Here is a 22,461-nt window from a genome sequence, read left to right as displayed (position 1 = left end):
TTCAGTTATCCTCAAGTTCACCAGCTAGTGGCCTACATGACCCAGGGCAAAGATATGGACCTGCCTTACTTTTGTCTGTGCCTGAGCCCGATATAAAAAGCGGAAAGCAATGGAAGCAATTGGAAAGGGTAAATACTTTTAGCAATTTTTCTTTATTTCGAAGTTCCACACTCACTCGAGTGTGGAATTGTGATTTTCTGGAGAAGATTATTTGCTGCTTAAAGCCAGTTTCTCTGTCTGTCTCTGTGGTCCTGGTTTTGATTTATCATGAACAGATTCCAGTTTTGAAGCTGGGGACTCAAGTATGAATTAAAGCCCACTATGTCAGACATTCTTGTGAGTTTGTGGTATGGAGCGATCTGCCAAATTATGAGATATCCACAATTCCACGGAATTGATAGGTGCAATTCCATCCACCATAATGCATTTTCCATTCTCTAAAACTGTTAATCATAAAAAACTGCATTGCTTCAAATACTTGATCAGTATGTGTGCATCATGTCTGTTTAGAAATTTGAGCTACAGGTCTGTATGTTGGCTGTAATGCTGTGTCACCTCCAGAGTGCCCTCCACAAAGATCACCCTCCAAGAGCACATTTCAAACCTGGTCCACAGATGTAAATGTAGTATGGAGAACAACAAAGGCCTGGCTTTCAGAGATTATAATTGAAAGTTGAAATTTGAGTTGAATTGTGGATACAATATAACGAACCTGAGATAACTACCAAATGTAGTGCCTACAATATCCTAATGTTAGACTGACAGTCAGGAAGCTTTTGAGCCAAACATCATGTCTTCACTTGGATTTGACCTACTTGACACTTTATAACCTATCCTTTGGTAGCAATTACCAAGCAATTGACACACTCGGAGCAATCCTAACCCCTTACCATATTCATAAATAATACAATTATTGGACAACATTGCTGGAATTTCATGGCTTCTTGATTATGTCCCATGTAACAAATTTCCTCAGCGGGGCCTGACGAGAGTAATATTCAGCAAAAAAAAAAAACTGGCCCCACCTCTATATATAACAAGATGCCTTTTACTCATTTGTCATTTTGCTGGTAATGTGGTGTGAAGAATTAGTCAAGGTAGGATGAAGTTATATTTAAACAATAGTTGTGCTTAATAGCCTTACACTTTTTTGAAAGCATTTTTGCTCATTTTGCATGTTCATTAACTATTTTGTTGGGACGTGTCTGAAAGTGCACAGTCTATTGTATGAGCAGATGATCGAGGCCATTGGGTAGTTCAAAAACAGTAGATGAGGGAGTAATCTTTTGTTTTCAAAGCTTATTTACAGAATACCATGTTGCAAATACCTCTTACAAACTTGGAACAAACATCACTTATTGTTGTATAATTGATCATTGTGCATTCTCTGAAACTGAAGCAAATAAATGCAAAATAAAAAAATAAAAAAATGATGTTCATATTTTTCGTGTCTTTACTCTAAGGCACCTTTCAAGGGAAAATTGCCAACACAATTATATTCTGAGTGAAAGCAGTCCATGAAGAGCTATTTTAAGTGTAAGAAGTACTGCATTAGTCACAATGAATGTCTGCTTTTTTCTCTATTTTCTCCTGTAGCCTGCAGGTGTACCTGCCATGGACCAGATCAGCAGCAGTGAGCAGCTGGTTCTACTTTCTAGCGACCCCATGGAGCTGAGGATGAAGTTTGCCATAGTGCAGGTGCTGGTGTGGTTTTTTATTTACATCGACATCTTCATGCTCTTCACTTTCTTCAGTAAGCAGGCTTTCCACAGTGACACACGTTATATCCTGTTTGCTCACACCCTGTTGATGGACTCTATACTCCTGCTGCTCACAGACCTGGTGGTGCTGCTTAGCTACTTCTATATTCAGATTCCTGTGGGTCACTCCTGTGGGTTTAAATATATTTCTGTCAATTGTACATATCTTTCCTTTAAAACATATTTCATCGAAAATTGTCAACACAATTATTATTTAAGTGAAATAATTATTGATATGAATAATCTGTATATAGTCTATGATTAGTTCTTGTTTTAGTTTTTTCTTGTATCATATGAGTCAGAACAGCAGTATTGAAGAGGCATGCTTAGGGTCAATTCACATTTGTTCCTTTACACATTTTCTCCAGTATCCTGCAGGTGCACGAGCCATGGATCAGAACAGCAGCAGTGAGGAGCTCATTCTTATTGACCGTGACCCCAAGGTGTTGAGGGTGAAGACAGCCATAGTGCAGGTGCTGGTGTGGTTCTTTGTCTATATTGACATCTTCATGCTCTTCACCTTCTTCAGTAAGCAGGCTTTCCGGGGTGATGCGCGATACATCCTGTTTGCTCACACTCTGTTAATGGACTCTACACTCCTGCTGCTCACAGACCTGGTGGTGCTGCTTAGCTACTTCCATACGTGGATACCTGTCAGTCACTGCATCGCGCTCTGCTTTGTAATGGGGATCAGCATTAAAAACACACCTTACACCATCACCGCTATGTGCCTGGAGCGATACGTGGCCATCTGCATGCCGCTTAGACATGCCAGCATTTCCACAACCGGCAGGGCCATAGCTGCCATCATTATCATCTGGGCATTCAGCTCTGTCAAGGTCATCATAGATCTTGTTATCGTCACTGTCACAGCCCCACCAAGCTACTTTGCCATGCCCTCCTTATGCAACTACCAGATCATGCTGGTGACTGAATGGCAGCACCGCATGCATGTCACCTTTAGTCAGATGGACTTCTTTATTATTGCAGTGATAGTACTGTTCTGCTACGCAAAGCTCATGCTAGCAGCTCAAGCTGCCTCCGGAGAAAATAAACAGTCTGTATCAAAGGGGCGACGCACACTCCTGCTCCATGGCGTACAGCTCTTTCTGTCCATGGCTAACCTGTGGGTCCCCTTTATATTGGATGTTGTTAGGAAGCAAAGCCAATACTTGTTCCTACCTGTCCGATTCTTCAATTTCATTGCTTTTACTATTTTCTCAAGGGCACTGAGTCCACTTATCTATGGCCTCAGGGATAAAGAGTTTAGCCTTGCTCTGAAATATTACATGAGGTGCAGGGCTAGCCCCTCTCTGGAGAAACATAGCAGCTGAGGATGACTGTGTACAGGAGAAAACCAGAAAGAAGACTTCCATGTACACTGATACCTTGATCTAAAAAAAGATTAAAGAACAATAGGACTGTAAAACTGTAAATTTGCATGAGTTTTAATGGAGCAGGGAAATGCATAAAATGCAACCTAAATTGCAGTGTAATGTAGCCTTTGCCTGTTCTAGTTCATTTTATATTGTATACATTTCATCTAAACAACCAAAATGAACCCTAAATTGCATCATTACAAACCTGTAACTTCTTACTAGTTTCCTTCAAGGTGAGTTTTCTAAGAAGATTAATTAGTGCACAAGCTGCATTCTAGTGTCCCAAACTTTAAAATGAGTCTTGTCAATCTCTGAAATAAAAAAAGCCCACCCATTTTTCCGATAAATAAAATTCTCTATGTAAGCACTTATAACTCAACATTGTTCTTTGTTTAATATACTTCAAAAAAATAATTTTGTGAAAATGCAAGTGTAGATTTGCATCTGCTAATCACAGCATGGGAGAATATTTTGGTCCAGCTTGGAATCAAGACATATGTAAGTGTATGTGCTTTTACACATGGCAATTTTTATAATGCATTGAAATAATTCAGATAGATAACCTTACTGTGCTGTTAACTTATGTACATTACTATGAATATGGCTTCTGAAATGATGTTGAATTATGTACCATATTATCAGCATGTAAGCAGAAATCAATAAGATGCTATTTCAGTGAAGATTCAAGTATTTTGTATTGTGCAAAATAATGTTCACTTATGGAGTAGTTCTTGGCTGAATAGATCTCTTGTGGAAAATACAAGTTATATTTGTTCTATGTTCTTTGGAACTGAATCTTTATGTTCTGCCTCTATTGAGCTCAAATGCCCCTCCTCTTCCTTGGCTGCTGCCTCACTGGGTTCCCAGGTATCAAAGGCCTCCCAGGCCCTGGGCTTTCTGATGTGCAGACCCAACACTGTATCTGAGCTTCTGCACTGAGTTCTGCGAAACATTAAGATGAATGAGACATTGGAAAAGCAGGGAGAAATCGGCAGGGGGCTTGTTTTCATTCACAGCTCATTCCCCAGCTCTCCATGTCAGTACAGATACAGTATTATTTACAGATATAATACAATCAGCAGTCAAATCAGAATGTTCAATAAGCTACTTGAATATAGCCATTTAAGTTTAGTGCTAGGCACTTATCGCTGTTCCATCAGGTGTGATTTTAAATGTGATTTAAAAAAACAACAACAACTCCAGGACCGCTGACCAACAGAACAGTGAACCATGAAATAGAGCGATAAGATCCACACAGCTGTTGGGCCCTTGAGCAAGGCCCTTAACCCTGCATTGCTCCAGGGGAGGATTGTCTCCTGCTTAGTCTAATGTATGTCACTCTGGATAAGAGTGTCTGCCAAATGCCAATAATGTAATGTAATGTGAAATAGGTATGAGTAAAAAAAAAAATGGACCGACAGGAAACAGGCTAATCGGGAGACAGAAAAGGAGAGAGAGAAGAGAAGAAAAAATAATTCTGAACCTGGGGTATATGTGTGTGTATTTCCATTCTACAGATATTTACAAAAACTGGGTGAAGCAGCTTCAACAGAAAGATGGTCAAACAAACACAGACAGATGGACAGATGGACGAATGAACGGACATACAGACACAACACCAGTTAAGACGATGACACTAGTTGTTGGGAGGTGAAGAAGTTGAATAAATCAAGTTATGGAGAGATAAAAATATTTCTGTGGATGTGTTTTGACCAGGGTGGTGATAGTTATGGCAGAAAATAAAGAAAATAAATAGACATGAATAAAGGCGTGTGTAGGTATGTAGGTGTGTGTGTGTGGGTGGGGATGTGCAGTCAGTAGTAGTGGGATTAAGAGAGTGTATGTGTCGGTGTGTCTGTGCGTATAACAACCATTTGCCTAAAATGTAGGAAACAAATATCTGCTCTCCAATGTCATTTCAGAATGAAAACAAATACAAAGGTGCTCCGATAATGTATCAATAAACAAACAATGCTCTCAATCTGTCTCTCATAACATTCTGCCTTCTGTTCTCTAAATTAGTCTCATTGTGTTAGTCAGGACCCTTCATTGTAATGATTTATACTGATTCCACATTATCAAGGCTTCCAACCCAAATTTGTGAGATCCAGTGACATAACATGACATAATGATAAGAACAGGCCATTCAGCCCATCAATGCTCCAGTTTTCCTGCCACTAGAGCTAATCTACTGCTCAGTTTGCCAGCTAAGTACTATCTAGCACCTTATCAAGCCTGATTTTGAAAACCCCCAGTGTTTCTGCCTCCAGTACAATGTCTTGGAAAGCTATTCCTCATAGTGACCCCTCTCTGTGTGAAAAAAGACTTCCTAATGTTTGTGCAGAATTTTTTTCTTCACTAATTAGTACGATTGCGAAGCAATCCAAAAGTTTAATTCATTATTCCGCCGCTTTTTTGTCCGCCTACTCTTCACACAGTTTTTGAGCTATCAACACCAAACCGACTGGAAAATGTCCAGCTTGATCCCGAATGGTGAGCTTGTTCATAGCTTTTCAATATTCCCATTCATTTCCGAGCCATTTAAGGTTTTCCAGGAAAAGAAGTCCCATCGGAATGAATGGAGGACAACTAGAAGGACGGCCTGTAGCGTAGTGGTTAAGGTACATGAGTGGGACCCGCAAGGTCGGTGGTTCGATTCCCGGTGTAGCCACAATAAGATCCGCACAGCCGTTGGGCCCTTGAGCAAGGCCCTTAACTCAACTCTGCATTGTTCCAGGAGGATTGTCTCCTCCTTAGTCTAATCAACTGTATGTCGCTCTGGATAAGAGCGTCTGCCAAATGCCAATAATGTAACGTAAGGAAGTATGAATGTATCTGTTGCCATTCTGTTGTTTAGATCATTTATATAATTTGTCTACTTTTGAAGACCAATACCAATATTAAGTCCATTTAAGTTGCATTTGCTATTTATGAATAATTTCATTTAGTACAAGCAATAGTACTATTATTTTGAAGTTTCAGCTCAAGGCAAGATTACGTACGTACCTCATTAAGCTGCTCTCGCGTGAGTACAAAATTTGAAGAAACTGCGCCAAGCTACTTGCAAAGAAAGCAAAGAAATCATATATGCGCCATTAAGTTTTATGCTGGTCACAACAGGTTTAATTTGAATGTTAATAAGGAAGACTTGAAGACTATTCCATTTTATAGCATGCAGCCAACGAGGTATGTTGTTTTGTTTGTCTGTATTTAACTTGGTAAACGTTATTTCACATCCTGTGCATGCTATTGTTTTATGTTAGGCTAACATCGTCTCAATATTTTCCTGTCAATACTGTGTTTAGTGGATGGATTTGGATTTGGAGAGAAGCCTTCAAATAAACCTGTAGCAAGAAAGCCACTTGTGTCTGCCTGTGCTTTGAGGGAATTACAGTGAAAACTTACACTGTCCATCGACGATGTGGCAAGCTCAACGTACCAGCCGGCTAGTCGCGATGTAGCTACGTGCAAGAAGACGTTATTGAAGAACTGTCGGATGAGCTGAAAACACGCACATAAGGAAGAAAGACGACGCACACAAGAGCAACGTTTTCAAGACAAAACCAAAAGTAACTTGGACACTAATAAGTCAATAGTGGTCTAAGAAGAGGGCTTTTGTAAAGGTTTGCCAAAGTATGACTGTGCATGATAGCTAGCTGTGTGGTAAGGGTTTTGACTTATTTGCGCATGTAATGTAATTGAAGCTAGCAATTTATAGACACATTTAAGGTGCCAAAGTTAAAAAATATGTAAAGGCTATTTGCCATTTGATGTTGAAGTTGCCTAAGAGTTCTGAAGTGTGTTATATATATTGTGTGTAAATTACATTATTGGCATTTGGCAGACGCTCTTATCCAGAGCGACGTACAACAAAGTGCATACCCATAACCAGGGATAAGTGCGCTGAAAGACCCTAGAGGGAAGTACAATTTCAACTGCTACCCATACAACAAAGATTTTTTTTTTTTTTTTTTAACAACAAATAAACAAACAATAAAGCAAAAGTGACCCAATTTAACTATCCAAACACTGCTTACCTAGCCAACTAAAAGAATACCGAAACACAATGTAAATCACAAAGACAACAATTAAGGTTCACAGGGAGGTAGGGAGGGATGGGGAGAGGTGCTGCTTGAAGAGGTGCGTCTTCAGTTTGCGCTTGAAGGTGGGGAGAGATTCTACAGTTCTGACCTGAACGGGGAGTTTGTTCCACCACCGTGGAGACAGTAGTCGTGAGCGTGAGGTGGAGGTTCGGAGAGGGGGAGGTGCCAAGCGGCCTGTGGAGGCTGGACGAAGAGGTCTGGCAGGGGTGTAGGGTCTGATGATTTTTTGGAGGTAAGCTGGGGAAGACCCCTTAACTGCTTGGAAGGCTAGCACCAATGTTTTGAATTTGATGCGAGCCATGACAGACAGCCAGTGGAGGGAAGTAAGCAGGGGGGTGACGTGTGAGTATTTGGGAAGGTTGAAGACCAGACAAGCTGCTGCATTCTGGATAAGTTGGAGGGGTCTGATGGTGGACGCTGGAAGGCTAGCCAAGAGGGAATTGCAGTAGTCCAGGCGGGACAGAACCATTGCTTGGACCAGGAGCTGGGTCGAGTAGGGGGTGAGAAAGGGGCGGATTCTCCGTATGTTGTATAGGAAGAACCTGCATGACCGGGTCACTTGTCATGTTTCAGGTCTGTCTCACCAAGTTTTATGTTTATTCATTTTGTATTAGTCTTGCATTGTCTTATCATGTATTATGTTAGTCTAGGTTCGTCATGTTGTTTAGTTATGTTTCGTTACGATTTATTTTCTTGTCATGTCAAGTTATGTTTTCGTACGATTATATTACCTTGTTATGTTGAGTGGTTATCGTCTTAGTTTCGCTTTGTGTTATGTTTTGATGCATGTTTATTGTTACGTTAACTGGTCGTTGTTTATGCATACACTTTTACATGTTTTTCCGCAAACCTTGCGTTCCGCCTTTTCTCTCTCTCTCTCTCTCTTTCTGTCATTCACTCCCTAATTGTTTCCATTTGTCTATTTACTAAAACTACTAACGCTAGATCAGGATTGGGTAGAAACTAACAAACTAATCTTGTGTTCTTGTTACCTTACGTTTCTCGTGCATGTCATTTACTAATTTACTAATGCTAGGGCAGGATAGGTTTATTACTAACGATTACTAATCTCCCTGTTAAACTTGTCATCCATCGCACCTGTTTTCCATTTCCTTGCTACGCTCTAACTAATTGTCTGCACCGCATTTATAGCCTAGTCGCGCTACTGTTCACTGCGAAATTGTCTGCCTCTGTTTACCACGCAACTCTTGAGCATTTACCACTATTGATTACACGTTACGATCCAAGCCTGTTTACCGACCATTGTTTATTGATTTCTGTTTTGTGACCATTGTTTGTTTTTTTGACTACGTCCTCGCCTACCGTTTTTGTACTTTTGCTTCGCTGATTGTTTCATGGTTTCGACTCCCGCTTCGCCCACGACTACGCCTCTGCCTGCCGTCCGTCTGTTCATCTGCCCCGCTGACAGCTCTCCTGCTACCGGACCTCCCTGCACGTCTACCGACTACGAGTTTGCCTCTTCCCTCGGAACCGTGCTTTTTGTTTGTTTACTTTTTGTTTGGCTGGATCCACGTGTATGGACTTTGCTTGTGTTGACTACGCTCCTGGGATTCGTCCCGAATAAAGCCCTGAGGGGTCTTTATATTACTATTGTTTCTGAGTCGTGCATTTTGGGTCCAACCCCCACGCACCCGTCTCATCACTGCCGCAATGTTCTCGGAAAGGGACAGTCTGCTGTCCATGACCACGCCGAGATTCCTTGCACTGGGTGATGGCGTGAGTGTGGTATCCCCGAGGGAAATGGAGAGATCCAGATGGGGAGAGGTCTTAGCAGGGATGAATATCATTTCAGTCTTACCTGGGTTGAGCTTTAGATGGTGGCTGTCAATCCAGCTCTGGATGTCAATCAGGCAAGCAGAGATACGGGCAGAAACCTATGTATCAGATGGTGGGAATGAGATGAAGAGTTGGGTATCGTCCGCATAGCAGTGGTAGGATAGCCCATGTGCAGTGATCACAGGGCCAAGGGAACGAGTGTAAAGAGAAAAATGAAGCGGGCCTAGGACTGAGCCCTGGGGAACTCCTGTTGCAAGGGGCTGAGGTGTGGATACCATTTGATTTGTTTAAGCTTTAAAGTATTTACATTGAAGTGTTTAAAGGTTGATGTCGAGTTTTTATTTACCATTTTCTTTTTACAAAATTGGGTCAATTTAAAGTAGTGATAAAAAATATCAGAACCAAGTGAACCTACAATTCAGGTTAGGGATAGTGTACATTCCCAAGACCGCCCTGAAGAAGGTCTAGTGAGTGGTGCTGAAGCCCAGCAGCCAAGACGAAGTCAAAGAACCAGAACTGTAACAGAGAAGGGTAGAGAAAAAAAACGCTTCAACAAAGGTTTAACTTTATTTCCGACAAATGGAGAACACAAGTTAAATCTTCTAAGCAACCATTATCACAATTATCACAGCCTTTATCTGATGATCTGCTTAATGACATCGTTGGTGATGTCACAAGTCTTTCTGCAGATGTCCAGCATGTTTATGATGAACTACGTAAAGTCTCAACTCCAGACCAGGTCACGCGTCGATGAGTGGATCTGTGTGTAGCGATTTCTAAGTTCATTGTATCCAGAGCCTCAAGTCGACTGGACGGAAGGATTCCAAAAGAAGAAGAGCAAGATTGGCCGGAAGCAGGCTCTCAAGCACCTATAAATCGGGTTCTGTTGCTTCTATTTTGAAAGGCACCGCAGAGCATTCAAGCAGGTCTTCTGTAAAACGACAAGAAGCTGCCGCTGATGCTGCTGCAAGCCAAGCTGTTCTGAGAGTGTTACAAGAGCAAGAAAGAGAACAATTGGAAATACAGCGCCTAGAAGCAGAAGCTAAAAAGAAGATAGCTGATCACGAGGCAGCAGTCATAAAGCGTTTATGTTTAGAATGAAAAGCAGATGAGGTGAAACAAAGGATTCTGAGAGGAAGAGGAAGCTAAAATTAAAGCTCAACAGGAAGAAGAGCATGCAGCTCTACAAAGGACTCTGGAGGAAAAACGGAGAAAGATACAGCATTTGGAGGCAGTAAAGGGTCTCAATGCAGCACGAGCGAAAATGCACGTGTACGATCAAGTGAAGGCCATAGAAGAGCGGAAAGACATACTAGAACATGAGATAGTAGCAGATAACCAAGTTTCTGCTCCCATAAGTCCTCTGTCCCTGCATATGTCTCCCATACCACAGGCTGTGACCACCTCCTCAAATGAAAGTACAACAGAGCTCGTAAAGCTGCTGACAGGTGCTTTACGTGCAAACAAAAAAGCGTAGTCCAGCATTCAGAAAACAGCATACAGAGACAAGCTCCAAGCTCCAAGCGTGGCCCAAGATGGGATCTAAGGACAGTTTTGAGCTCAGAGAGTTTGTTGATTTTCTCCGTAGTTCTGAGGCTGCCATGGTCCACATCAAGGCATTGGAAATTCTGAATGACTGTAATGAAAACAGGAAAGTTCTTTCAAAGTTACCGGATTGGCTAATAGCGAGATGGAACCGGAAGGTTATCGAAGTAGAAGAAAAAAGTAACCAATTCCCCTCCTTCAGCCTATTTGTCAAATTTCTAACAAGGGAAGCAAAAATTGCCTGCAACCCTGTGTCATCGCTGCAGTCACTGAAACAAGGTGAGGCTGAAAAGACTAAATTCCAAAGACATCAAAGCTTTGGAGCAAAGACACTGACCACAAGTTCCAATGAAGATATTGTTATAACATGCTTTTTCTGTAAGAAGAACGGGCATACTTTGCACAAATGCAGGAAGTTCATGGAGAAAGCAGTTTCAGACAGAATCAAATTTGTTCAAGCTGAAAGGCTATGCTTTGGTTGTCTCAAGTCTGGTCATTACTCAAAGAGCTGCAACAGTAGGAGTGTTTGCAACATGTGCCACAAGCGGCATCCTACCTGTCTCCATGAGGAGCGAGCCAATGAAGAAAAAAGACCACCACAAACCAAGCAAAATTCAAGTCAAGAAAAGCCAACTACAAGTCAAGAAAGGTAAAAAGAAAAACCTCAATCAACACAACACAAGGAAACAACCACAGCTGCTACTTCAAATAGAGTAATACTTGATGAAGCTAACACGCAAACAGCTGCAATAATTCCTGTCTGGCTTTCATCCACAACTCAACCAGCACAAGAAGTCCTGGGTGTCTGCCTGTGCTGTCTGCCTGTGCTTTGAGGGAATTACAATGAAGTTGACATGTTGTTTAAACTGCCATTACTCTGTCAATGTTTTACACTACATCCATATTATACATCAACATGTTCATATACTCTCACTTTATTAGGTACACAGGCTTGTAAATGGAACGCCGTAGTAATAATAATAATAAAAATACATCAAATTTATATAGCGCTTTTCATGGTACCCAAAGACGCTTTACAAAAGAAATAAAAATAACAGCTTTATTAAGAAAAAATATAAATAAAAAGGCTAAAAAGAGGAAAGATTAAGAACAAAAACTAAATGTAAAGGGAGCAATACAAAACAAACAACTTCATAATGAGAGAAAACCAAAAGTTAAAAGGCTAAAAAGGGCTGGATTAAAACAACAGCTAAGGCTAGAGGGAGATTTAAAATGTGGGGAAAGCAAGTCTGAATAGGTGGGTTTTGAGGGACGTTTTGAACACGGAAAGGGTGGGGGCTGTCTTAATGTGGGGTGGCAGTGCGTTCCAGAGAGTGGGGGCAGCGACTGAAAAAGCCCTGTCACCCCAGGTGCGTTTGGTTTTCCTGTGGGGGAAATCAAGGAGGTTGGCATCAGCAGATCTGAGAGAGCGGGTGGGGACATGAGGTTGAAGGAGGTCGGAGAGGTATTGGGGAGCCTGGTTATTGAGGGCCTTGTAAGTGGTAGTGAGAATTTTAAAGTCAATTCTGTGTTTGACTGGGAGCCAGTGAAGGTCATGGAGGACTGGGGTGATGTGGTCTCTGGAGTGGGTTCTGGTGAGGAGGCGGGCAGCAGAGTTTTGCACATATTGCAGTTTTTTAAGGATTTTGGAGGTGGTACCGTAGAGGAGGCTATTGCAGTAGTCGAGTCTGGATGAGATAAAGGCATGGATAAGTGTCTCTGCAGCAGTTTGGGATAGGGAGGGACGGAGGCGGGCAATGTTGCGGAGGTGGAAGAAGGCTGTTTTAGTGATTTGGTTGACATGGGACTGGAAGGAGAGGGTGGGATCGAAGATGACACCAAGGTTACGAACTTTGGTGGAGGGGGTGACAATAGAGCCGTCGATGTTGAGGGAGAAATTGCGAGTGGAGCGGGTGAGGGCATCTGGACCAATGATAAGGATCTCGGATTTATTGCAGTTGAGTTTTAGAAAGTTTGTTTGCATCCAGGTTTTAATATCAGACAGGCAGGTGGTGAGGGTGGAGAGAGTGGTAGCAGTGATGGTTTTGGAGGGGAGGTAGAGCTGTGTGTCGTCTGCGTAACAGTGGAAATTGAGGCCATGGCGGCGAAAGATCTGTCCAAGGGGGAGAATGTAAAGGATGAACAGAAGGGGGCCAAGCACCGAGCCCTGGGGGACACCTTGGTTGACGGGGGTTGTGACGGATGTACAGTTGTTTATGGAGATGAATTGATGTCTGTCGGAAAGGTAGGAGGTGAACCAGGAAAGGGCAGTGCCAGTGATACCAAGGGTGGATTTGAGGCGTGAAAGGAGGATGGGGTGGTTGATGGTGTCAAATGCAGCACTAAGGTCGAGGAGGATGAGGATGTTGAGTGAACCGATGTCGCAGGAGAGCAGGAGGTCATTGGTGACTCTGATGAGGGCCGTCTCTGTGCTGTGTTTGGAGCGGAAACCGGATTGAAATTGTTCGAAGAGGTTATAGGATTGCAGGTAGGTGGTGATTTGAGTAGCGACAACACGTTCCAGGATTTTTGACAGAAAGGGTAGGTTGGAAATGGGCCGGTAGTTGTTGGGGGAGACAGGGTCAAGACCAGGTTTCTTGAGGATGGGTGTGATGGAGGCAAGCTTTAGAGGAGGGGGAACTGAACCAGAGGAGAGGGAGGCGTTAACAGTTTTGGTGATGAGTGGGGAGAGTGTGGAGAGGCAATCCTTAAGGAGGGAGGTGGGGAGGGGGTCCAGGGAGCAGGTTGAGGACTTCATACCAGCAACTACAGAGGAGAGGTCAGATGTGGAGATATTAAGGAATGTGGAAAAGGAGTGAGTAGGGAGTGGGGGGGGGGGCTCAGGCTGAGGTCCAGGGGGGGGGGATGGTCAGCTGGTTGTGGATAGTGTTGATTTTGTCATCAAAAAATGAGAGGAAGTTATTGCATTTATCAACGGTGAAAGAGCGTGAGATGGTGTCCATGGGATTGAGCAGTTTGTTGATGGTGGAGAAGAGAACTCTGGGGTTGCTGTTTTCAGACTGGATGATGCCGGAATAGTAGGAGGAGCGGGAGGAGTTGAGGGTGGTTTTGTAGAGCTGTAGGTGTTGTTGGTAGATGTCTTTGTGTATGGTTAATCCAGTTTTTTTAGCAAGCCTTTCTAGCTGACGGCCCTTTTTTTTGAGGCAATGCAGTTCGTCAGTGTACCAGGGGGCAGTGTGGGTGAAGGAGACAACGTGTTTGGGTGGGTGCGAGCTGGTCCAGGCAAGAGGAGAGTGAGTTATTGTAGATGTTAACCAGATCGGTAGGGGAAACGGTCTGGTTGAAGGAGGAGTCAGAAATGGTGCTGGAGAGGGATATGGACAGAGAAGCTGAATTTATGGACTTGAGGTTCCGGAAGGTTATGGTGCGCTTTTGCTTATCCAAGGGGGAGGGGGTATCCATGTGGAAGGTGATGGCCAGGTGGTCAGACACAGTGGAAGTGAGGTCGATGCAGGATATATGGCTGATGGTGGTGCCAGAGGAGCAGACCAGGTCCAGAGTGTGGCCTTTGTTGTGGGTGGGGAAATCAATATGTTGGGTGATGTTGAAGAATGTGAGAATTTCCAGTAGTTCTATTGCTGTTGTGCATTTGGTGGATGTGGATGTTGAAATCGCCAAGCAGAAGTGTAGATGGGGATATGGCACAGAGCTGGGTGAGAAACTCAGAGAGGTCGGAAAGAAAGGTGGGGTTGGGTTTGGGAGGACGATAGATGATGGCAATGACCAGGGGTATGGGGCCGGATATTTTTAAGCAGAGGGATTCAAATGAGGTGGGAGCCTGGATGGGAACTTGAGTTGTTTTTATTTCATGGCGGTGGATGACAGCAATCCCACCGCCAGTTTTCCCTTCCAGGCGAGGCTTGTCCATGTACACATAACCAGGGTACTTGCTTTATTTAGTGAAAAGTAGTCCAGGGGTTTTTGCCAGGTTTCAGTGAGAAAAATGAAGTCCAGGTTATTATCATTAATAAATTCACTGATGATGAGTTCTTTGAGATTAAGTGAGCGGGTGTTGAAAAGTGCACAGGTGAGATGGGATGATTTTTTGGTGGCATGAGAAACCTTGGCTAAGGTTCTCAGAGAGTCCGGGTGCACGTGCTGTTTGTTTTGTTGACATTGTGACGTCACTGCTGGACGCCGGGTGGACCAGAGCGAGGGGATGGGATTTCCAGAGCGGACAACAAACTTTCGTCGGCAGCTTCGGTGGATATAGCCAGGCCGGCGGAGAAGTCCGTGTTCTTTGATTTTTGAAATATAGTTATGACCAGGGGTGATGGGGATGTTGAGTTGGTGGAGTTGAGAGGTAGAGTAGCAGATGCGCATGATATCCAGGGCGAGAGGTAGCGAAACGCCAGCTCTGCTAACCGTTAGCCAGACGCTAATTGGTAGCTCCACTATGCTAGTGGGTAGCACAGTGAGGCTAGCCGATTGCCTAGCATCTTCGGCAGGTGGTCGCAGGCGATGCACTCGTGGACAGAGTGCTAGCAAGCAGAGTAGGACAGTCCCAAGCATGCCAGACAGAAAAGGGCTTAATTGCAGTCAAGCCAGACCTCAGCTTGCTATCCCAGGCTAGCAGCGAGTGAAGGCTAGCTATGCTAGCTAGCTCTGGGGCAAAGGCAGCACTGTCACGTTTCAGGTCTGTCTCGCCATGTTTTATGTTGATTTATGTTTATTTATGTTGTCTTAGTCACGTAGTTTCTTATCGTGTATTATGTTGTCTAGGTTCGTCATGTTGTTTAGTTATGTTTCGTTACGATTTATTTTCTTGTCATGTTTAGTTATGTTTCGTTACGATTATATTACCTTGTTATGTTGAATGGTTATCGTCTTAGTTTCGTTTTGTATTATGTTTTGATTTATGTTTATTGTTACGTTAACTGGTCGTTGTTTATGCATACACTTTTACATGTCTTTCCGCAAACCTTGCGTTCTGCCTTTTCTCTCTCGCTCCTTCTGTCATTCACTCCCTAATTATTTCCATTTGTCTATTTACTAGAACGACTAACGCTAGATCAGGATTGGGTAGAAACTAACAAGACTAATCATGTGTTCATGTTACCTTACGTTTCTCGTGCATGTCATTTACTAATTTACTAATGCTAGGGCAGGATAGGTTTATTACTAACGATTACTAATCTCCTTGTTAAACTTGTCATCCATCGCACCTGTTTTCCATTTCCTTGCTACGCTCTAACTAATTGTCTACACCTGTCTACACCCGCATTTATAGCCCAGTCGCGCAACTGTTCTTCGCGAAATTGTCTGCCTCTTCAACTCCAAAGCAACTCTTGAGCATTACTATTATTGATTACACGTTACGATCCAAGCCTGTTTACCGACCATAGTTTATTGATTTCTGTTTTGTTGACCACCGCTTGTTTTTGACTACGTCCTCGCCTACCGTTTTTGTACTTTAGCTTCGCTGATTGTTTCATGGTTTCGACTCCCGCTTCGCCCACGACTACGCCTCTGCCTGCCGTCCGTCTGTTCATCTGCCTCGCTGACAGCTCTCCTGCTACCGGACCTCCCTGCACGTCTACCGACTACGAGTTTGCCTCTTCCCTCGGCACCGTGCTTTTTGTTTGTTTACTTTTTGTTTGGCTGGATCTACGTGTATGGACTTTGCTTGTGTTGACTACTCTCCTGGGATTCGTCCCGAATAAAGCCCTGAGGGGTCTTTATATTACTATTGTTTCTGAGTCGTGCATTTTGGGTCCAACCCCCACGCACCCGTCTCACAGCCAAGGGGAAGTAGCAGTCCTAGCACAAAATGCTAGCCACGGAGCTCACTGAGAGGCAACGGTCCCAGCCGACGAAGGACTAACCGTACCAAGACAGCAGGGAGGCTGTCTGGGGGATACCTCATCAAGTGGTTGTCCGGTGGTACGGCAGCAATGTGGGCAGACAGACCCAGCTGGAGCGGTGAAAAGAACGGGTCCAGAGGCAGCATGAACCCCGGGTGTTAACAGCTGGAGGTAGCAATAGCTCCGGTAGCAGCCACAGGTAGGTCGGTCGGATGATTCAATCTTTTTTGCAACCGTGGACAAATAAATAAAAAGACTAGAAAAAAGGTCTAGGAACAAATGCTAATTAGACTAACTAAACAAAATAACCTACGAAACACAATACGAATCTCAGTCGAACGGAGAAGCGGCGAACAAGCAGCGCCAGCGTCCTCTCACGAGCAAATTACACTACATTGCAGTAGCTAATAGTCCACTGATTTGCCACAATCACACTGCATTTTCTAGAGGAAATGCATATCTAGATCTAGATTCTATTTATGCCTCAGCCGGCTACCTGGGATCTGCTTCTGCTTCTGCCCTGGCAACGAAGCTTACCACACATCTCTGTCCATGGATCCTCAGCAGGACTGCGGGAGGCCGTTGGAAGGGTATTCATGTAACAAGCTACCTGGGTGATTTTTTGATATGTGCCCCTATGGGACAAGGAGCCAGTAGAGTATTGCTGAGACTCTGCTGAAAGTCCATCTCCTCAACCTGAGTTTGACCTTAAACAGGGAGAAAAGTTGCTTTACTCATTTGAGAGCAGTGACTTATCTCTTGGTTTTGCATTCCACCATGATGAGATCCTTTGTGTGTCAGTGCTCATATATGCCTGTTGTGCAACAAGTGAACACTACCAATTCAGAGAAATAGGAAATCCCCCCATCATTCTTCTTTCTCTCTTGTGACATATGCAGCATCACTGCTTGGAGCTGTCATTGCTGCAGTGAGGGACAGCTGCACTTCATTCACTAAGGACCAGCTGCAGACAGTTTCAGTGAACAGGCAGCTGTATGAGTGAATTAAGTGGGCACTCTGGGGGAAGAGGCCAATGGTTGCTCATCCTTTCATGTGCTTTCAGTTATCCTCAAGTTCACCAGCTAGTGGCCTACATGACCCAGGGCAAAGATATGGACCTGCCTTACTTTTGTCTGTGCCTGAGCCCGATATAAAAAGCGGAAAGCAATGGAAGCAATTGGAAAGGGTAAATACTTTTAGCAATTTTTCTTTATTTCGAAGTTCCACACTCACTCGAGTGTGGAATTGTGATTTTTCTGGAGCAGATTATTTGCTGCTTAAAGCCAGTTTCTCTGTCTGTCTCTGTGGTCCTGGTTTTGATTTATCATGAACAGATTCCAGTTTTGAAGCTCAAGTATGAATTAAAGCCCACTATGTCAGACATTCTTGTGAGTTTGTGGTATGGAGCGATCTGCCAAATTATGAGATATCCACAATTCCACGGAATTGATAGGTGCAATTCCATCCACCATAATGCATTCTCCATTCTCTAAAACTGTTAATCATAAAAAACTGCATTGCTTCAAATACTTGATCAGTATGTGTGCATCATGTCTGTTTAGAAATTTGAGCTACAGGTCTGTATGTTGGCTGTAATGCTGTGTCACCTCCAGAGTGCTCTCCACAAAGATTACCCTCCAAGAGCACATTTCAAACCTGGTCCACAGATGTAAATGTAGTATGGAGAACAACAAAGGCCTGGCTTTCAGAGATTATAATTGAAAGTTGAACTTTGAGTTGAATTGTGGATACAATATAACGAACCTGAGATAACTACAAAATGTAGTGCCTACAATATCCTAATGTTAGACTGACAGTCAGGAAGCTTTTGAGCCAAACATCATGTCTTCACTTGGATTTGACCTACTTGACACTTTAAAACCTATCCTTTGGTAGCAATTACCAAGCAATTGACACACTCTGAGCAATCCTAACCCCTTACCATATTCCATATTCATAAATAATACAATTATTGGACAACATTGCTGGAATTTCATGGCTTCTTGATTAGGTCCCATGTAACAAATTTCCTCAGCGGGCCCTGACGAGAGTAATATTCAGCAAAAAAAAAAAAAACTGGCCCCACCTCTATATATAACAAGATGCCTTTGACTCATTTGTCATTTTGCTGGTAATGTGGTGTGAAGAATTAGTCAAGGTAGGATATAGGAGGTAAGTTATATTTAAACAATAGTTGTGCTTAATAGCCTTACACTTTTTTGAAAGCATTTTTGCTCATTTTGCTTGTTCATTAACTATTTTGTTGGGACGTTTCTGAAAGTGCACAGTCTATTGTATGAGCAGATGATTGAGGCCATTGGGTAGTTCAAAAACAGTAGATGAGGGAGTAATCTTTTGTTTTCAAAGCTTATTTACAGAATACCATGTTGCAAATACCTCTTACAAACTTGGAACAAACATCACTTATTGTTGTATAATTGATCATTGTGCATTCTCTGAAACTGAAGCAAATAAATGCAAAAAATGTTAAAGAAAAATGATGTTCATATTTTTCGTGTCTTTACTCTAAGGCACCTTTCAAGGGAAAATTGCCAACGCAATTATATTCTGAGGGAAAGCAGTCCATGAAGAGCTATTTTAAGAAGTACTGCATTAGTCACAATGAATGTCTGCTTTTTTCTCTATTTTCTCCTGTAGCCTGCAGGTGTACCTGACATGGACCAGATCAGCAGCAGTGAGCAGCTGGTTCTACTTTCTAGCGACCCCATGGAGCTGAGGATGAAGTTTGCCATAGTGCAGGTGCTGGTGTGGTTTTTTATTTACATCGACATCTTCATGCTCTTCACTTTCTTCAGTAAGCAGGCTTTCCACAGTGACACACGTTATATCCTGTTTGCTCACACCCTGTTGATGGACTCTATACTCCTGCTGCTCACAGACCTGGTGGTGCTGCTTAGCTACTTCTATATTCAGATTGCTGTGGGTCACTCCAGTGGGTTTAAATATATTTCTGTCAATTGTACATATCCTTCCTATAAAACATATTTCATGGAAAATTGTCAACACAATTATTATTTAAGTGAAAGAATTATTGATATGAATAGTCTGTATATAGTCTATGATTAGTTCTTGTTTTAGTTTTTTCTTGTATCATATGAGTCAGAACAGCAGTATTGAAAAGGCATGCTTAGGGTCAATTCACATTTGTTCCTTTACACATTTTCTCCAGTATACTGCAGGTGCACGAGCCATGGATCAGAACAGCAGCAGTGAGGAGCTCATTCTTTTTGACAATGACCTCAAGGTGCTGAGGGTGAAGACAGCCATAGTGCAGGTGCTGGTGTGGTTCTTTGTCTATATTGACATCTTCATGCTCTTCACCTTCTTCAGTAAGCAGGCTTTCCGGGGTGACCCGCGATACATCCTGTTTGCTAACACTCTGTTAATGGACTCTTCACTCCTGGTCCTCACAAACCTGGTGGGGCTGCTTAGCTACTTCCATACGTGGATACCTGTCAGTCACTGCATCGTGCTCTGCTTTGTAATGGGGATCAGCATTAAAAGCACACCTTACACCATCACCGCTATGTGCCTGGAGCGATACGTGGCCATCTGCATGCCGCTTAGACATGCCAGCATTTCCACAACCGGCAGGGCCATAGCTGCCATCATTATCATCTGGGCATTCAGCTCTGTCAAGGTCATCATAGATCTTGTTATCCTCACTGTCACAGCCCCACCAAGCTACTTTGCCATGCCCTCCTTATGCAACTACCAGATCATGCTGGTGACTGAATGGCAGCACCGCATGCATGTCACCTTTAGTCAGATGGACTTCTTTATTATTGCAGTGATAGTACTGTTCTGCTACGCAAAGCTCATGCTAGCAGCTCAAGCTGCCTCCGGAGAAAATAAACAGTCTGTATCAAAGGGGCGACGCACACTCCTGCTCCATGGCGTACAGCTCTTTCTGTGCACGGCTAACCTGTGGGTCCCCTTTATATTGGATGTTGTTCGGAAGCAAAGCCAACACTTGTACATACCTCTCAGATTCTTCATTTTCATTGCTTTTACTATTTTCTCAAGGGCACTGAGTCCACTTATCTATGGCCTCAGGGATAAAGAGTTTAGCCTTGCCCTGAAATATTACATGAGGTGCAGGGCTAGCCCCTCTCTGGAGAAACATAGCAGCTGAGGATGACTGTGTACAGGAGAAAACCAGAAAGAAGACTTCCATGTACACTGATATCTTGATCTAAAAAAAGATTAAAGAACAATAGGACTGTAAAACTGTAAATTTGCATGAGTTTTAATGAAGCAGGGAAATTCATAAAATGCAACCTAAATTGCAGTGTAATGTAGCCTTTGCATGTTCTAGTTCATTTTATATTGTATACATTTCATCTAAACAACCTAAATGAACCCTAAATTGCATCATTACAAACCTGTAACTTCTTACTAGTTTCCTTCAAGGTGAGTTTTCTAAGAAGATTAATTAGTGCACAAGCTGCATGCTAGTGTCCCAAACTTTAAAATGAGTCTTCTCAATCTCTGAAAAAAAAAAAGCCCACCCATTTTTCCGATAAATAAAATTCTCTATGTAAGCACTTATAACTCAACATTGTTCTTTGTTTAATATAATTCAATATAATCACAGCATGGGAGAATATTTTGGTCCAGCTTGGAATCAAGAAATATGTAAGTGTATGCGCTTTTACACGTGGCGATTTTTTTTAATGCATTGAAATAATTCAGACAGATTGCAACCTAATTGTGCTGTAAAGGTATGGACATCATTACGAAGGTGGCGTACAAAATCGTGTAATTATGTACCATATTATCAGCATGTGAGCAGAAATCAGTAAGTATTTCAGTGAAGAATGATTGATTTTGTATTGTGCAAAATAATGTTCACTTATGGACTAATTCTTGGTTGAATAGATCTCTTGTGCAAAATACAAGTTATATTTGAAGTTCTATAGAACTGAATCTTTATGTTGTGCCTCTATTGAGCTCAAAAGCCCCTCCTCTTCCTTGGCTGCTGCCTCACTGGGTTCCCAGGCCCTGGGCTTTCTGATGTGGAGACCCAGCACTGTATCAGAGCTTCTGCACTGACTTCTGCGAAACATGGAGGAATCGGCAGAGGGCTTGTTTTCATTCACAGCTCATTCCCCAGCTCTCCATGTCATTTAGTTTCAGAGATACAGTATTATTTACAGATATAATACAATCAGCAGTCAAATCAGAATGTTCAATAAGCTACTTGAATGTAGCCATTTAAGTTTAGTGCTAGGCACTTATCGCTGTTCCATCAGGTGTGATTTTAAATGTGATTTAAAAAAACAACAACAACTCCAGGACCACTGACCAACAGAACAGTGAACCATGAAATAGCGCGATAAGATCCACACAGCCGTTGGGCCCTTGAGCAAGGCCCTTAACCCTGCATTGCTCCAGGGGAGGATCGTCTCCTGCTTAGTCTAATGTATGTCACTCTGGATGAGAGCGTCTGCCAAATGCCAATAATGTAATGTAATGTGAAATAGGTATTAGTTTTTAAAAAATGGACCGACTGGAAACAGGCTAATGGGGAGACAGAAAAGGAGAGAGAGAAGAGAAGAAAAAATAATTCTGAACCTGGGGTATATGTGTGTGTGTATTTCCATTCTACAGATATTTACAAAAACAGGGTGAAGCCGCTTCAACAGAAAGACGGTCAAACAAACACAGACAGATGGACAGATGGACGAATGAACGGACATACAGAGACAACACTAGTAAAGACGATGACACTAGTTGTTGGGAGGTGAAGAAGTTTAATAAATCAAGTTGTGGAGAGATATAAATATTTCTGTGGATGTGTTTTGACCATGGTGGTGATAATTTTGGCAGAAAATAAAGAAAATAAAGACATGTGTAGGTACGTAGGTGCATTTGTGTGTGTGTGTGTGTGTGTGTGTGTGTGTGTGTGTGTGTGTGTGTGTGTGGGTGGGGATGTGCAGTCAGTTGTAGTGGGATTAAGAGAGTGTATGTGTGGGTGTGTCTGTGCGTATAACAAGCATTTGCCTAAAATGTAGGAAACAAATATCTG

The 22,461-nt window shown here is 42.8% G+C and overlaps 2 protein-coding genes across 2 annotated transcripts; both read left to right on the top strand.

Moving 5' to 3' along the window:
• The first annotated feature begins 1,614 nt into the window (after positions 1–1,614).
• Positions 1,615–3,094, top strand: LOC133107329 (odorant receptor 131-2-like). The gene is made up of 2 exons (XM_061216319.1): positions 1,615–1,891; positions 2,139–3,094. The coding sequence occupies exons 1-2, from the start codon at positions 1,615–1,617 to the stop codon at positions 3,092–3,094; spliced, it is 1,233 nt and encodes a 410-aa protein (XP_061072303.1).
• A 14,389-nt stretch (positions 3,095–17,483) lies between these two features.
• On the top strand, positions 17,484–20,565 carry LOC133107327 (odorant receptor 131-2-like). Its single transcript, XM_061216318.1, has 3 exons — positions 17,484–17,595; positions 19,068–19,351; positions 19,878–20,565. Exons 2-3 carry the CDS (start codon positions 19,086–19,088, stop codon positions 20,563–20,565), a joined length of 954 nt encoding a protein of 317 aa, XP_061072302.1. The 5' UTR covers positions 17,484–17,595; positions 19,068–19,085.
• Positions 20,566–22,461: the final 1,896 nt, after the last annotated feature.

Source organism: Conger conger, chromosome 13, assembly GCF_963514075.1.
Source record: "Conger conger chromosome 13, fConCon1.1, whole genome shotgun sequence".
Lineage (NCBI taxonomy): Eukaryota > Metazoa > Chordata > Actinopteri > Anguilliformes > Congridae > Conger > Conger conger.
The sequence above is the reverse complement of the archived record's forward strand: the minus strand, read 5'-3'. Positions and strand labels throughout refer to the sequence as shown.